General features: G+C 41.8%; 1 protein-coding gene across 8 annotated transcripts in view; it reads left to right on the plus strand.

Moving 5' to 3' along the window:
* Positions 1-3,991: 3,991 nt before the first annotated feature.
* Positions 3,992-16,566, plus strand: part of HUS1 (HUS1 checkpoint clamp component) — a 353,679-nt gene continuing 341,104 nt past the window's right edge. For 7 of the 8 annotated variants that reach the window (XM_075827017.1, XM_075827021.1, XM_075827015.1 and 4 more), the window contains exon 1: positions 3,992-4,093. In XM_075827017.1, the coding sequence (XP_075683132.1) occupies positions 4,042-4,093 (52 nt within the window). In that variant the 5' untranslated portion in view covers positions 3,992-4,041. Of the gene's footprint in view, positions 4,112-16,566 lie in introns of all 8 variants that reach the window. The other variant, XM_075827019.1, reaches the window with a different exon arrangement.

The following is a 16,566-nucleotide window of genomic DNA, read 5'->3' on the forward strand; positions in this document are numbered from 1 at the left end:
GTTTATCACCACAAATGGAGTATTGCGGCACTCAGGACAAATTGGGCAACAAAATGGGGTACTTTATTTCTTGTGAATATAAGACATTTTCAGCCAAAACTACATATTATTGGAAAAAATTAATTTTGATTTAATTCCCAGCCCAATTCAAATAAGTTCTGTGAAGAAACTATGGGGTTAAAATGGTCACAACACCCATAAATGAATTCCTTGAGGGGGTAAGTTTCCAAAATGGGGTCACTTCTGGTGGGTTTCCATTGCTTTGATACCTCTGGGGCTCTGCAAATGCGACATGGCACCCGAAAACCAATCCAGCAAAATCTGGACTCCAACCAACACATAGCGCTTCTTTCCTTATGAGCCCTCCCATGGGCCCAAACGGCAGTTTATCACCACAAATGGGGTATTGTCGCACTAAGGCCAAATTGGCAACAAAATGGGGTATTTTGTTCCCTGTGAAAATAAGAAATTTTGATCACAAATGACATTTTATTGAAAAAAATTTCATTTTTTTAAATTTCACAGCCCGATTCAAATAGGTGCTGTGAAAAAACTGTGCCGTCAAAATGGTAACAACCATAAATGAATTCCTTGAGGGGTGTAGTTTCCAAAATGGGGTCACTATTGGGGGATTCCTACTGTTTTGGCACCTCAACACCTCTTCAAACCTGGCATGCTGCCTCAAATATATTCTAATAAAAAAAGAAGCCTCAAAATGCACTAGGTGCTTCTTTGCTTCTAGGGCTTGTGTTTTAGTCCACGAGCGCAGTAGAGCCACACGTGGGACATTTCTAAAAACTGCAGAATCTGGACAATACATATTTAGTAGTGTTTCTCTAGTAAAACCTTCTGTGTTACAGAAAAAAAAATGAATAAAATTGAAATTCAGCAAGAAAAATGAAATTTGCAAATTTCACCACCACTTTGCTTTAATTCCTGTGAAATGCCTGAAGGGATAAAAAACTTTCTAAATGCTGTTTTGAATACTTTGAGGGGTCTAGTTTTTAAAATGGGGTGTTTTATCAGGGTTTCTAATACATAGGCCCCTCAAAGCCACTTCAGAACTGAAGAGGTACCTTAAAAAAAAGGCTTTTGAAATTTTCTTAAAGATATGAGAAATTGCTGTTTATGTTCTAAGCCTTGTAACGTCCAAGAAAAATAAAAGAATGTTCAAAAAACGATGCCAATCTTAAGTAGACATATGGGAAATGTAAACTAGTAACTATTTTGAGTGGTATAACCGTCTGTTTTACAAGCAGATGCATTTAAATTCTGAAAAATGCTATTTTTTCAAAATTTGCTCTAAATTTTGCAATTTTCACCAATAAACACTGAATATATCGGCCAAATTTTACCACGAACATGAAGCCCGATGTGTCCAATTTACCTTTACAGACTAATTCCAATGAATTTAAAAACACAACTGTGGTGTCAGAAAGCTAACTTTACCTCTAAAAAAATTCCTTGAGGGGTGTCGTTTCCAAAATGGGGTCACTTTTGGGGGGTTTCCACTGTTTTCATCCCTCCAGTGCATTGCAAACGCGACACGGCACTGAAAACTATTCCAGCAAAATCAGAAATCCAAATGGTGCTCCTTTCCTTCTGAGCCCTGCTGTGGGGCCAAACAGCAGTTTATTACCACATATGGGGTATTACTATAATCGGAAGAAATTGCTTTGTATATTTTGGGGTGTTTTTCTACTTTATTCCTTGTAAAATTTCTATGTTTTTTTCAGAAAAAAAGTAGATTTTCATCTTCACATACTAATTCAAATAAATTTAGCAAAAAAACTGTTGGTTCAAAATGCTAAATATACCCCTAGATAAATTCCTTGAGGGTGTAGTTTCCAAAATGGTGTCACTTTTGGGGGGTCTTTACTGTTTTGGCACCACAAGATATATTCAAACCGGACATGGTGCCTAAAATATCTTCTAAAAAAATGAGGCCACAAAATCTTCTAGGTGCTCCTTAGCTTCTGAGGCCGGTGTTCCAGTCCATTAGCACGCTAGGGCCACACGTGGGATATGTCTAAAAACTGCAGAATCTGGGCAATAAGTATATAAAGTATACACAACACAATTGGAAAATGCCAGTGCAATATAGTAAACAGGCCACAGGTCGGCTATCAGCATTACATAAGTGCATGGGATCACATGAAATTAATACATCGCTCAAATCAAGTGTGAAAGAATCTCCGATATGCACCCTGAACCCGCAGCCGTGCATAATACTCTAGAAGCGAACATGAGAACAGCAAGAGAAAGAAAGAAAAGCAGGGACAGTAGGAAGGAGAGGAAAGGGGGGAAGCTGACCTGACACACTGGATCTAGGTGTGAAGTCAAGAGGCCATGATGGCCTTATATTCCACAGTGGATTGAAATCGGATCCATTCACGCCATGTTCTGAGGAAAGAGGCATGGGACCCTTTCATTGATGCCGTGAGGTCCTCCATTCTCATGATCTCCTGAATCTTGCCGAACCACATGCCCACTGACGGTGGACAGGATTGTCTCCACAGCGCAGGAACACACGTCCTAGCCGCGTTCACCAAGTGGCGAACCACCGAGCGTCTATACATAGACAGAGGGACCTCACAGAGCTGCTAAAGTTCTAAGCCTTGTAACGTCCTAGAAAAATAAAAGGATGTTCATAAAAATGATGCAAACATGAAGTAGACATATGGGAAATATAAACTAGTAACTATTTTGTGTGGTATTACTATCTGGTTTACAAGTAGATACATTTACATTTAGAAAAATGCACATTTTTTTAAAATTTTCTCTAAATCTTGGTGTTGTTTACAAATAAATATTGAATTTATCTACCAAATTTTTTTCTCTAACATAAAGTACAATGTGTCACGAGAAATCAATCTCAGAATCGCTTGGATTGGTAAAAGCATTCCATAGTTATTACCACATAAAGTGACACATGTCAGATTTGAAAAATCGGCTTCGTCCTGAAGGCCAAAACAGGTTCAGTCCTGAAGGGGTTAATGGGAATTTGTCAGGTAGTTTTAACCCCTTGAACCTCCACCATGCGGTAATACAGGACCTGACAATATTTCCAAACATTCCCTTGTATGTTTTTTTCAGATGCAGCAAAATCTATAAATTCAACTTTTAAAACGGCGCAAGGGTCATGGGGCGGTGCCGCTATAATGAAGAGTCACATAGTCCTGCTTCCAAACCCACCTTCCCATGCTTAATTGTCATCCCCCTGGCTGTTATACATCACTACAAGTCTCCTGTAACTTTCTCGGATGCACCATTGCCTTGTACTCAATGGGCACACACCGTGCAGCGAGGAGTACTCTGCCAGGCTACACCGCACATGCCAGGGGAGTACAAGGCAACGGCGCATCCAAAAGAGTTGAAGGTGGCTCATAGTGATGTAGAACAGCCAGGGGGATGTCAATCAAAATCGGGGGGGGGGGGCGCCATTTCAATTTTCACGTCAGGTAGCAGAAAAGCTAGAATCGGCCCTGTAGACACAATTCTTAATACAAACTAATTAAAGTTGCAACAATCACACTGACATTTTTTAAAAAATCACTTTCAAAGGTTTACATGGGGTTTAAACACACTTCTAAAGAAAGAATTTATGTCCCAAAATCGAAAAATGCAAAAAGCTTATATACTTTTAGTGAAGTGAGAAATATAAATAAAAACATGGAAGTATTAATTTATTCTGCATCTCCCACAAAAAAATTATTAGGTATTACCCCAAAGCGGTACTAACAAAAAAAAGAAAACGAAATAATTTTTCTGTGGTCTTGTAGGGGTTAATAAATGTTTTGAAAAATGTCTCTACTCAAGACTAACCAGAGTTTTATTTCCCCTCGTGTTTCCTCCTCTCCCTTGTTTCCAGCTAGTGGCCATATTCTTCCTCTTGTTTTGTACATCACCACCAACGCGCCAGCTTCAGCCAATAGGCTGCTCGGGATGTACCACGCGACTTTTAATGTCACGAGGTGTGATGACGTGGGCATTAAGGGAAACTCGCTTGATTGTGAACTGAACAGCAGCGGCGGGAGCAGCATGAGGTTCCGTTGCAAGATAGTGGACGGCAGCTGTCTGAACCACTTCACTCGTGTGTATCATTCACTGTGTGCGTGTTGTCAGTCAGAGGCGGGAGTTGTTACTTCTTGTTGTACTTGTTTGAAGCGTATATCATAATGCGAACGATGATGTTCCTGCACTCTGTCTATGGACAGTCCTGTGTGTGTAGTACAAGCTGTATATTCATGTTCAGGGAAACCTATAGTGTGTTCCATAGGGTAACGTTCACATTAAGTAGCACTCCAGGAAAAACTCAAAGTGCAGTTAAACTAAAAATCGCTGTAGTGCTGTCAATTACTAATAACCTTTGTGGTAGAAAGCTGTCCTTTTAAAGGGGTTTTCCCATCAAAGACTTCTATGACATACCCACAGGATATGTCATAAATGTCTGATGTGGGCTGCACCTATCTCTAGAACGGGGCCCCCTAAACCCCGTTCTACCGCTCGTGTTGTAGCTGAAAAGTGATTCCCGACCATGAGTTACGGAAACAGCGTAGCTTGTATGCTCTGCGCTGTTTTCGTAGCTGCCATTCTCTAATCTGGGAGTTGAGCTACGCTGTTTCTGTAATTCATGGTCTGAAATGACACTTTTTCGCTGCAACATGTAACAGTAGAATGGGGTTTAGGGGGCCTGTTCTAGGGATGGATGCAGGTCCCACCTCTGGGACCCGCACCTACCTGACATTTGTGACGTATGCAGTTGGAAAACCTCTTTAACCGTTTCAGGATCGGGCTATTTTGAGCCTTTGGGACCAGACCCGATTTAGCCATTTTTAGCATGCGTTCGTTAAATGGCTAAAAAAATTTTTATTTGTTGGGCTAGTGACCTGATTTTTGTGTTTTCCGTTGACAATGCAGGTTTTTTTTTTGTTTTATACACCTTTTTGTTAGTTTAGAATATTTAGGCTTAGGCGGGATTCACACGACCGGGTCGCGTCCGAGCCCGAGTGCCGGCCGGTAAAATCGGCCATTCTGCCCGGCTGGTTTGCATAAAGTTATGCATCCGTGCCGGGCCGGACAGTGACATCAGCGGCAACTCCTGAAGGGGAATCCCCATGTGTTCGGGGATTCCGCTTCAGGAGTTTCCCCTGATGTCACTGCCCAGATATGGACAGAGACATCAAGCGCTCTGTCCAGGAGCGGAATCCCTGAACACACGGGGATTCCGCTCCTTCAAGGAGCTAAAGTGCGGCTAGCACATAGCAGAGCGGGGAGATACCTCCCCGCTCTGCTATAGTGGCGTCGCTACAGTAGTAGCAGCTGCTAGCGGCGCCATCAAAGGTGTCGCCGGGCCAGTGCGCTTTTAAAACAAGCAGGAGAAGGGAGCCAGCGCAGCGCTCCCTTCCACCTGCTGTACACCCCGGACCTGCCACACCGTGTACAGCGATGCCATTCGTCAGAATGGCATCAACTCCTCCTCCTCACATGCACTCTGCGCTGTGAGGAGGAGGAGATAGAGCGCAAGAGCCGGAAAACCCGGCCGTCACTCGGGACACATCCCGGTGATGGCCGGGTATTACCCGGCCCCATAGACTTCTATGGGGGCCGGGTACCCGGGCGAAAATAGAGCATGTCCTATTTTTTGACGGGCGGTTTTCCCGGCCGTCAAAAAATCGGTCGTGTGAATAGCCCCATTAGGGGTCTATTATTCCTAATGCAGCCGGGTGCCGGCCGATTTATGAACGGCCGGCACCCGGCCGGGAAACCCTGCCGTGTGAATGAGGCCTTAAAGTGTAGCTGAATGTTCAACAGACTTCTGACTTGTCAGAAGTTTGGATTGGTGGGGGTCCGAGCACAGAGACCCCCACCAATCGCTAGAATGAAGCAGCTGAAACGTTCATGTGAGCGCTCAGCCGCTTCATTTCTGTTTTGGCTTTTTCCGGAAAGTCAATGTATCGGAGTACGGGCCCATAGACTTTCTATTGAGTCCGTACACTGATACATTTATTTCCAGAAAAAGCCAAACAGACGCAGCAGCTGCTTCGTTCTAGCGATTGGTGGGGGTCTCCGTGCTTGGACCCCCACCAATACAAACTTCTGACGTGTCACTATGACCTGTCAGAAGTTTGTTTAACATATTAACTACACGTTAAATTTTGAAAATCGTAAAAAAAATTAAGCTTTTTTTTTTACTTTTCAGCAATTTTTTTTTTGGGGTAATTGACGGACGTATTTCGGCTGCAAGTACCGGACCGAACACAATGCAGGGAGCCGGGCTCCTAGCATCATACTTATGTACGATGCTAGGAGTCCCTGCCTCTCTGCAGGACAACTGTCCCGTACTGAAAACATGCTTACAGTACGGGACAGTTGTCCTGCAGCGAGGCAGGGACTCCTAGCATCGTACATAAGTATGATGCTAGGAGCCCGGCTCCCTGCAGTGTGTTCGGTCCGGTACTTGCGGCAGAAATACGTCCGTCAATTACGGACGTAATTAGTGTGTGTGCACATACCCTAATAGTTCGACCCTAAAATAGACAATTTATTTGTGATCCTCATTGTCTGCTGTAAATTGTAATATATTACATGTCTATTAGAGTAATTGGGTGCGGGCTAGCGTTACTATAATGATTGGTGGGGGAGAATGTTTTTTTTGTGGGGTGGGTATTTTGTGTATTATTATTATTATTATTATTATTATTATTATTATTTTTTGCACTTTAATTTACATTTATTTTTTTTATTATAATGTTCTGTCCCTCAAAGGCCAGAAAAGACCTTTGGGGGACTATATATATATATATATATATATATTTTTTCTTTCTTTTACACCATGTTTTTCCACTGTAACTGGGGCTGCACAGCAGGGGGAATCAGCCCTCTCATAGTGACTATTGTCACTAATAGGGCTGTGCTGGTTCTAGTAAGAGCCAGCTTCTATCTTCTCCTCAGGGTCCCCGGCAGTCACTGACAGCCGGAGACCCGACATTCAGCTGCCCGATCACTCGTGCAGCAGGCTAAAACCCTCGCCGTAAATAGTCCATGTCACGGGTTTTAAGGACCCTGACCGCTGGCCGTAAATACACAGTTAGCGGTCGGGAAACTGTTAAGTGCTGTTCCCAAGGACTTCAACTGTACTGAGGGTAGTTTACTGTCTGTCTGGAAACTGCAGACATACGTATATTCGAAAAAGATCTTGCAGCACTCCAGTGCAAGATAAAAAATAAAAATTTTCAGTCATCAGTGCAACGTTTCAGGCCCACAATAGCACCTTTCTCAAGCATAGTGATACACAGATTCATAATGTTTATATAGCAAATATCAAATCGGCATAATCAATCTCTTTTATAGTATAAAATAGTGACAAAATTATGGTTAGGGTATCAAAAAAATCGTAACTTGAAAAAAGTGACAGCCTCGTAAATGATAAATATACATATTACAAATCTAATTCATAAAATCCATGATTAGCACATTATCAAAAAATACAGAACTGTGTCAGGGGTTGGAACTGCAGGACCACTCAGAGATCCAAGGCTCCCTAAATATTAAAATCCAGTTCATTTTTGTTGTATAATGGAGCAATCACCACCACGTTCTATTCACCGTTCAGAAGTCTCAAATGTGCATGCGTCAAACGTGGAGACCGGAAGTATCATATTGCTAAGCAACAGGGAGAACCAGAAGCATCATAACGTAACCCTGGTATCGAACGCGCATGTCATGGTCAAAAAAGCATCTCCTGTCGTCTAGCAACCAGTCCAAATAGCAAACGGACCTGGTTCCGATATTATAAATGAGTAAGTAATGTGATGTCATGAGTAGTACAAATGGGGGATCAAATCAGGAAAACATCACCTCTACACAAGCTTAGAACGGGAAATGGTGGAGATATATTAGCAAAATAAATAACCTTCTGTTTATACTTTATATTTTTTTCTTTCTTAAAGAGGCTCTGTCACCAGATTATAAAATCCCTATCTCCTATTGACTGTGATCGGTGCTGCAATGTAGATAACAGCAACGTTTTTTTTGCCCATGTTTTGAGCAATTTTAGATTTATGCAAATGAGCTTTTAAATGGACAACTGTGTGTGTGTTTTCTCGTTTTACCAACTGGGCATGTTTACTCGTTTTACCAACTGGGCGTTGTGAATAGAAGTATATGAATCTGACAAATCCGCGTCATACACTTATCATCGTTCCCTCTCAGCTTCTTTCACCTCAGACACATAGCGTGACGTCACCCACAGGTCCTTCAACCTTGGCGTCGGACGAGAGAAGACACATTGGCTCTAGGCGTCCGAGAGGGTACAGTTGAATCTGAAGCCGCATCACCGTGTGCAAGAAAGCATAGTAAACTCCCTAGAGACGAGCATATTACCCTCTTGGATGCCTGGAGCTGATGTATCTTCTCTGTCCGACGCCAAGGTTTAAGGACTTGTGGGTGACGTCACGCTGTGTGTGTGCAGTGAAAGAAGCTGGGTGGGAACGATTAGAAGTGTATGACGCTGATTTGTCAGCGTCATACACTTCTATTCACAATGCCCAGTTGTCTATTGAGCTCATTTGCATAAATCTAAAATTGCTCATAACTTGGTCAAAAATGATCGTTTTTAAAAAACAAAACAAAAAACTTTGCTGTTATCTACATTGCAGCGCCGATCACATTCAATAGGAGATAGGGATTTTATAATCTGGTTCAGAGCCTCTTTAACCCCTTCCCTCTTTACCCACTTTTGACCTTCCTGACAGAGCCTAATTTTTCAAATCTGACATGTTTCACTTTATGTGATAATCACTTTGGAATGCTTTCACCTATCCAAGCGATTCTGAGATTGTTTTCTCGTGACACACTGGTTACTGGCAAAATTTGCTCGATACATTCAGTATGTAAATGTGAAAAACGCCTAAATTTTGCGAAAAATTGCAAAAATGAGCCTTTTTCTAAATTTTAATGTATCTGCTTGTAAGACATGCAGTTATACCACACATAAGTCGCTAATTAACATCCCCCTACATGTGTAGTTTAGATTGGCAGCATTTTTTAAACCTTTTATTTTTCTAGGACGTTATGAGGCTTTGAACTTTAGCAGCAATTTCTCACATTTTCAAGAAAATTTAAAAAGGCTATTTTTACAAGGGCCAGTTACATAGTTACATAGTTAGTACGGCTGAAAAAAGACACATGTCCATCAAGTTCAACCAAGGGAAGGGAAAAGGGAAGGAAAAATTTCTACACATAGGAGCTAATATTTTTTTTGTTCTAGGAAATTATCTAACCCTTTTTTAAAGCCATCTACTGTCCCTGCTGTGACCAGCTCCTGCGGTAGGCTATTCCATAGATTCACAGTTCTCACTGTAAAGAAGCCTTGTCGCCTCTGCAGCTTGAACCTTTTTTTCTCCAGACGGAGGGAGTGCCCCCTTGTTTTTTGAGGGGGTTTTACAAGGAACCGGATTTCACCATATTTTTTGTATGTGCCATTAATATATTTATATAAGTTAATCATGTCCCCCCTTAATCGTCTTTTTTCAAGGCTAAATAGGTTTAATTCTTTCAATCTTTCCTCATAACTTAAATTCTCCATGCCCCTAATTAGCTTCGTTGCTCTTCTTTGTATTTTTTCCAACTCCAGGGCATCCTTTCTATGAACTGGAGCCCAGAACTGAACTGCATATTCTAGATGAGGCCTCACTAATGCTTTGTAAAGTGGTAATATTACATCCCTGTCCCGCGAGTCCATGCCTCTTTTAAAACACGACAATATCCTGCTGGCCTTTGAAGCAGCTGATTGACACTGCATGCTGTTATTGAGTTTATGATTTACAAGTACACCCAGATCCTTCTCAACAAGTGAATCCGCCAGTGTAGCTCCCCCTAGGACATATGATGCATGCAGGTTGTTGGTACCCAGATGCATAACTTTACATTTATCTACATTAAACTTCATCTGCCAAGTGGACGCCCAAACACTTAGTTTGTTTAAATCTGCCTGCAATTTACAAACATCTTCCATAGACTGAACTATATTACATAGCTTGGTGTCATCTGCAAAAATAGAAATAGTGCTATTAATCCCATCCTCTATATCATTAATAAATAAGTTGAATAATAGTGGTCCCAGCACTGAACCCTGGGGTACACCACTTATAACCGGTGACCATTCAGAGAAGGAATCATTGACCACAACTCTCTGGATACGGTCCTTGAGCCAATTCTGAATCCAATTACAAACTATATTTTCGAAACCTATAGTCCTTAATTTACCCATTAGGCGTCTATGGGGGACAGTGTCAAATGCCTTTGCAAAGTCCAAAAACACTAAATCCACAGCGGCCCCTCTGTCTAGACTTCTGCTCACCTCTTCATAAAAACAGATTAGGTTAGTTTGACAACTTCTGTCCTTAGTAAAACCGTGCTGGCTGTCACTTATAATGCTATTTATTGTCACATAATCCTGTATATAGTCCCTCAATAGCCCCTCAAACATTTTCCCCACGATGGATGTTAAGCTTACTGGTCTATAATTACCTGGGGAAGACCTAGAGCCCTTTTTGAAAATAGGCACCACATTTGCGCTGCGCCAGTCCCTTGGCACTATACCAGTCACTAGAGATTCTCTGAATATTATGAAAAGGGGGACAGCAATAACTGAACTAAGCTCTTTAAGAATTCTAGTGTGTAACCCATCTGGTCCCGGGGCCTTGTGCACATTTATTTTATTTAATTTAGCTTGGACCATTTCTAAATTCATCCAATTCAGTATATCAACTGATATATTAACAACACTGGCAGCGGCTACATCAGCTGCTCCTTCAGTTGTATATACAGAGCTAAAGAACCCATTTAGTAACTCTGCCTTCTCTTGATCCCCTGTGATCAACTCCCCATTACCATTATCTAGGGGTCCTACATGTTCAGACCTGGGCTTTTTTGCATTTATATACTTGAAGAATTTTTTGGGATTTGTTTTACTATCCTTGGCCACCTGCCTTTCATTTTGTATTTTTGCTAATTTTATTACATTTTTACAGATTTTATTAAGCTCTTTATATTTTACAAAGGCTACAGCTGTACCCTCAGATTTGTATTTTTTAAATGCCCTTTTTTTGTCATGTATTGCCCCTTTCACAGAAGGTGTAAGCCATGTGGGGTTTAATTTGAGTCGTTTATACTTGTTACCTATAGGAATACATTTTGCACTATAATAACTCAAAGTAGATTTGAAAATCTCCCATTTATCATTTGTTCCATTATTTGACATTAGTTCTTCCCAGTCCATATCCTGAATTGCAGCCCTCATCCTGGGGAAATTGGCTTTCTTAAAATTAAATGTTTTTGCCCTCCCAGCCTGCGTTTGTTTTTTACAGTATAGGTAAAATGTAACTATATTATGATCACTGTTACCGAGGTTTTCACGAACATTGACATTCCCAACAAGATCTGCATTATTAGAAATGACCAGATCCAACAGAGCTTCACCTCTAGTCGGGTCTTCCACAAACTGGCCCATAAAATTTTCCTGCAACAGGTTGGGGAAATGTTGTCAAGTGGCTTTTAGGGCCTTATATATTAGAAACCTCCAAAAAGTCACCCCATTTTAAAAACACCACCCCTCAAAGTATTCAAAATAGCATTTAGAAAGCTTCTTAACCCTTTAGACGTTTCACAGGAATTAAACCAAACTAGAGGTGAAATTTACAAATTCCATTTTTTGTTGTTGCAGAAATTCATTTTTAATCAATTTTTTATTTTTTTTTGTAACACAAAGTTTTACCAGAGAAACACAACTCAATATTTATTGCCCAGGTTCTGCAGTTTTAGGAAATATCCCACATGTGGCTCTAGTGTGCTTATGGACTGACACTCAGGCCTCAGAAGTAAAGGGGCACCTAGTGGATTTTGGACACTCCTTTCTATTAGAATATATTTTAGGCACCATGTCAGCTTTGAAGAGCTCTTGTGGTACCAAAACAGTGGACACCCCCCCCCCCCCAAAAGTGACCCCATTTGGGAAACTACACTCCTCAAGGAATTTATTTAGGGGTATAGTGAGCATTTTGACCAGACTTTTTTTGCAGAAATTTTTGGAAGTAGGCCATGAGAATGAAAATCTACATTCTTTCAAATAAAATGTAGGTTTAGCAAATTTGTTTTAATTTCCAAAAGGACTAAAGGAGAAAAAGCACCACAACATTTGTAGAGCAAAAGAATACCCCACATGTGGTAATAAACGGCTGTTTGGACACATGGCAGGGCTGAGAAGGGAAAGTGCGCCATTCGGCTTTTGGAGCTCAAATTTAGCAGGAATGGTTTGTGGAGGCCATGTCACATTTGCAGAGCCCCTGAGGGAACAAAACAACGAAAACACCCAAAAAGTGACAACATTTTGGAAACTACACCCCTTGAAGAATTAATCTACGGGTGTCGTGATAATTTTGACCCCACAGGTGTTTCATAGAATTTATTAGAATTGGGCAATAAGATGTAGTTTTAGCTCAATTTTTCATTTTCTCAACAAATAAAGGAAAAAAAAAAAACCCCAACATTTGTAAAGCAAATTCTCCCGAGTACGGCAATACCCCATATGTGGTCATAAACGGCTGTTTGGGCACACGGCAGGGCTCAGAAGAGAAGGAGCGGCATTTGGCTTTTGTAGCGCAGATTTTGCTGGATTGGTCTCTTGACACCATGTTCCTTTTGTAATCAGTCTTCACCTGAGTCTATCTCTCTGAGACTGACTCCAGCTTCCACCACTCAGGCTGGCAGGCTTAGGAGTGGGAGAGCCTATCGCAGCCTGGCCAGACTCAGCTAGCTCCCACCCTCTGTCTATTTATACCTGCCTTTCCTGTTCCTCCTTGCCTGTGATTCTTTCCGTGTGGTTTCCTGGCCCAGCTACAGCTCCTTACAATTTGATCCTGCTCCATTCTGACCCTGGCTTTCTGACTACTCTTCTGCTCTGCGTTTGGTACCTCGTTCTCTCCTGGTTTGACTTGGCTCGTTCACCACTCTGTTGCTCACGGTGTTGCCGTGGGCAACTGCCCCTTTTCCCCCTTGCTTTGTATTCCCTTGTATGTTTGTCTCATGCACTTACTGAGTGTAGGGACCGCCGCCCAGTTGTACCCCGTCTCCTAGGACGGGTCGTTGCAAGTAGGCAGGGACAGAGTGGCGGGTAGATTAGGGCTCACTTGTCCGTTTCCCTACCCCTATCATTACACTAGGGTGTAGTGAGCATGTTAACCCCGCAGGTGTTTTGTAGAAATTAGTGTGCACTCGATATTTCAGAGTAAAAATGGGATTTTTCAATAGATATGCCAATATGTGGTGCCCAGCTTGTGCCGCCATAACAAGACGGCTCTTTATTATGCTGTGTTTCCCGGTTTTAGAATCGCCCTACATGGGGCCCTAATCTTTTGCCTGGACATTTGACAGGGCTCAGGAGTGAGAGAATGCCATGCGAAATTGAGACCTAATTTGGCGATTTACACAGAATTGGTTTTATCTTTTCTATTACTGTTGGCAAAGTATCGTTTTGGTATCGAAATCGCAATACTACACGAAGTATCGGTATCGAATTGCAGAGGCTCAGATGGGAAATAATAAAAGTGACCCCATTTTAGAAACTACACCCCCTCAAGGCATTTGTTAAGGGGTGTAGTGAGCATTTTCACACCACAGGTCTTTTCCATAAATAAATGCGCTGCGTATGGGGCAATGGAAAAATTTATATTTTTCTCCAGAATTGCCAATTCAGTATGCCGTGCCACTGGAGACACACATCCCAAAAATTGTTAAAAGGGTTCTCCAGGCTATGGCAGTGCCATATATGTGGAAGTAAACTGCTGTTTGGACACACTGTAGGGCTCAGATGGGTGGGAGTGCCATTTGGCTTTTGGAGCGTGGATTTTGCTTGGTGGGAGTTTTACTGGTGTTTGTTTATAATGTGGGGCATATGTAAGCTGGGCTGAGTACATCAGGGGCATAGTCAGGGGGTATAATAATGGGGTAAACAATAAAATGATCCATAGATGTGTGTTACGCTGTGAAGCAATCATTTCTAGACAGGCCGGTGTCGCACTGATAAACGTTTTTACTTATCCCCCTTTTGGTCCACACTCCGCACCGTTGCAGATTGGGGAATTTTGCTAGGAAGTGTTGTCCTGATATAATCCGGGCACCCTCGCTTCAAGCAGATATGTTCCCTAATTTTAGGGCCCCGATAAATCGCCTCTTGAAACAGACGAAATGTTCCCCACTGATCTGCACAATTGCATATTTTTTATTTCCTGACTTCTGGAAGCCTTAACAAATTTTATTTTTTCATAGACGTAGTTGTATGAGGGCTGTTTTTTTGTGGGACGAGCTGTAGTTATTATTGGTACCATTTTGGGGTACATGCAACTTTTTGATCAACTTTTTATCCTATTTTTTGAGAGGCAAGGTGACCAAAAAACTGCAATTCTGCCATAGTTTTATTAGGGTTTTTTTTTATACAGCCTTCACCATGCGTTATAAATTACATGTTAACTTTATTCTGCTGGTCCGTACGATTCCGGCAATATCTAATTTATAGCACTTTTTTATGTTTTACAACTTTTTGCACAATAAAATTACTTTTGTAAAAATAATGTATTTTTCCTGTCGCCATGTTGTGAGGACCATAACTTTTTAATTTTTTTCGTCTACGCAGCTGTATGAGGGCTTGTTTTCTGCGAGACGAGCTATAGTTTTTATAGGCACCATTTTTGGATACATGCAACTTTTTGATCACTTTTTAATTCAATTTTTGAAGGGCAGTGTGACCAAAAAACTCTGCCATTATTTTTTACGTCTTTTTTTTTACGCCGTTCACCGCGTGGAATAAATAACATATTTTTATAGTTTAGGCTGTTACGGCCGCGGCGATACCAAATATGTATGGTTTGTTTTTATTTTTTTCAATAATAAAGGACTTGATAAGGGAAAAAGGGTGATTTGTGGTTAAAGATGTTATTATATATTTTTTTCACTTTTTTTTTACACTTTAGTCCCACTAGGGGACTTGAAGGTCCAATTGTCAGACTTATTTTTCTAATACATTGCGCTACGTACGTAGTGTAATGTATTAGATCTGTCAGTCATTAACTGACAGCAAGCCGATTAGGCTTCGCCTCCGAGCGGGGCCTAATCTGCTTCCGTAATGGCAGACAGGAGGCCATTGTTAGGTCTCCTCGTGTCTTAATAGGAGTCGGCAGTCGTGCGATTTCAGGGCAGAGCTGCCGATCTGCTAGCAACCACACCACACCATACCTACGGGCGGGGGCTGGAAGTTTTCCATGCTAGGCACACCGGGAGGCCAGTATTAGGCCTCCATTTGCCTTTGCAGCCACCGACACCCCAGCAATTTCATTGCTGGGTTGTCGATGAGCTACAAACACCTTTAACCCCTTAATGACCGCCGATACGTCTTTTTACGGCGGTCATTAGTGGGCTTTATTCTAGAGCGCCGCCAAACTACGTCGGCGCTTTAGAATGAGATTGCGCTGCAATCAGCGCGTATATCTCTAAGCCTCAGCTGTTAGCTGACAGCGGAGGCTTGGAGACCACGTTAGGGGAACCTCTGATAGGAGGAGGTGACCGCTGTGAACAGCCTATCACAGCGATCACCACCCGCTGAGTGTAAACAGCGGGCTCTCTCCTCTGCTCTCCATCTCTCCTCTCAGTTGTGGTTTTGTGACAGGAGAGACAGACCTGTGAAATCGAAGCAAACAAATCGTTACAGTGAAGAAACATTACATTATATTGTAACAACTCCCCCCCCCTGTTTTTTTAGTTAGTTTTATTTAAATTTTTATAGTAAATCTCATAAAAAGCAAAAAAATAAAAAATTATAATTATAGAAAAAAAAATATATTTTGTTACAAAAAAACTGTTACTATTAGAGGAAACCGATTAGAATGGCGCGCAAACTTTATAGCGCAGAGCAAGCTTATGCTATTTTGTGCCCTGATTCAGGCAGTGACACAGGAACCGCATCAGAAGGGGAAATATGCTATGATGAAACTACAAGTACTGCTTCGGACGCTTCCGCAACAACTCCCCCTATGGAAGATGCCGCTGTTGCCGAATCCACAGGCGCAACTGCGGGAACTAGTAATCCAGTAGTACCGCAAATTTTTTGGGATCCTGCAGCAAACTTTATCCCTCAGGTGCCCCAATTTATGTCAACTCCGGGCATAAACCTTGACACCACGAATTTTGCCCCACACAATTTTTTTCATATTTATTTTACGGATGAGCTGTTACAATTAATTGTGGACCAGACGAACCTTTTTGCAAGGCAGTTTTTGACGGAAAAGCCTGCATGTGGTTATGCAAGGGTCTGGGTTCCTACCAATGTCCGCGAGATAAAAAATTTTTTAGGGCTCATTCTGAATATGGGCATTGTAAAAAAACCGTCCACCCGTTCTTACTGGGCAGCAAGTCCTATTCATGTAACCCCAGTTTTTTCATCAATAATGTCCCGGAGCAGGTATGAGGTATTAATGCGTTTCCTGCATTTTAGTAACAATTTAGAAAGCCTCC

This window comes from Rhinoderma darwinii, chromosome 5, assembly GCF_050947455.1.
Source record: "Rhinoderma darwinii isolate aRhiDar2 chromosome 5, aRhiDar2.hap1, whole genome shotgun sequence".
NCBI lineage: Eukaryota > Metazoa > Chordata > Amphibia > Anura > Rhinodermatidae > Rhinoderma > Rhinoderma darwinii.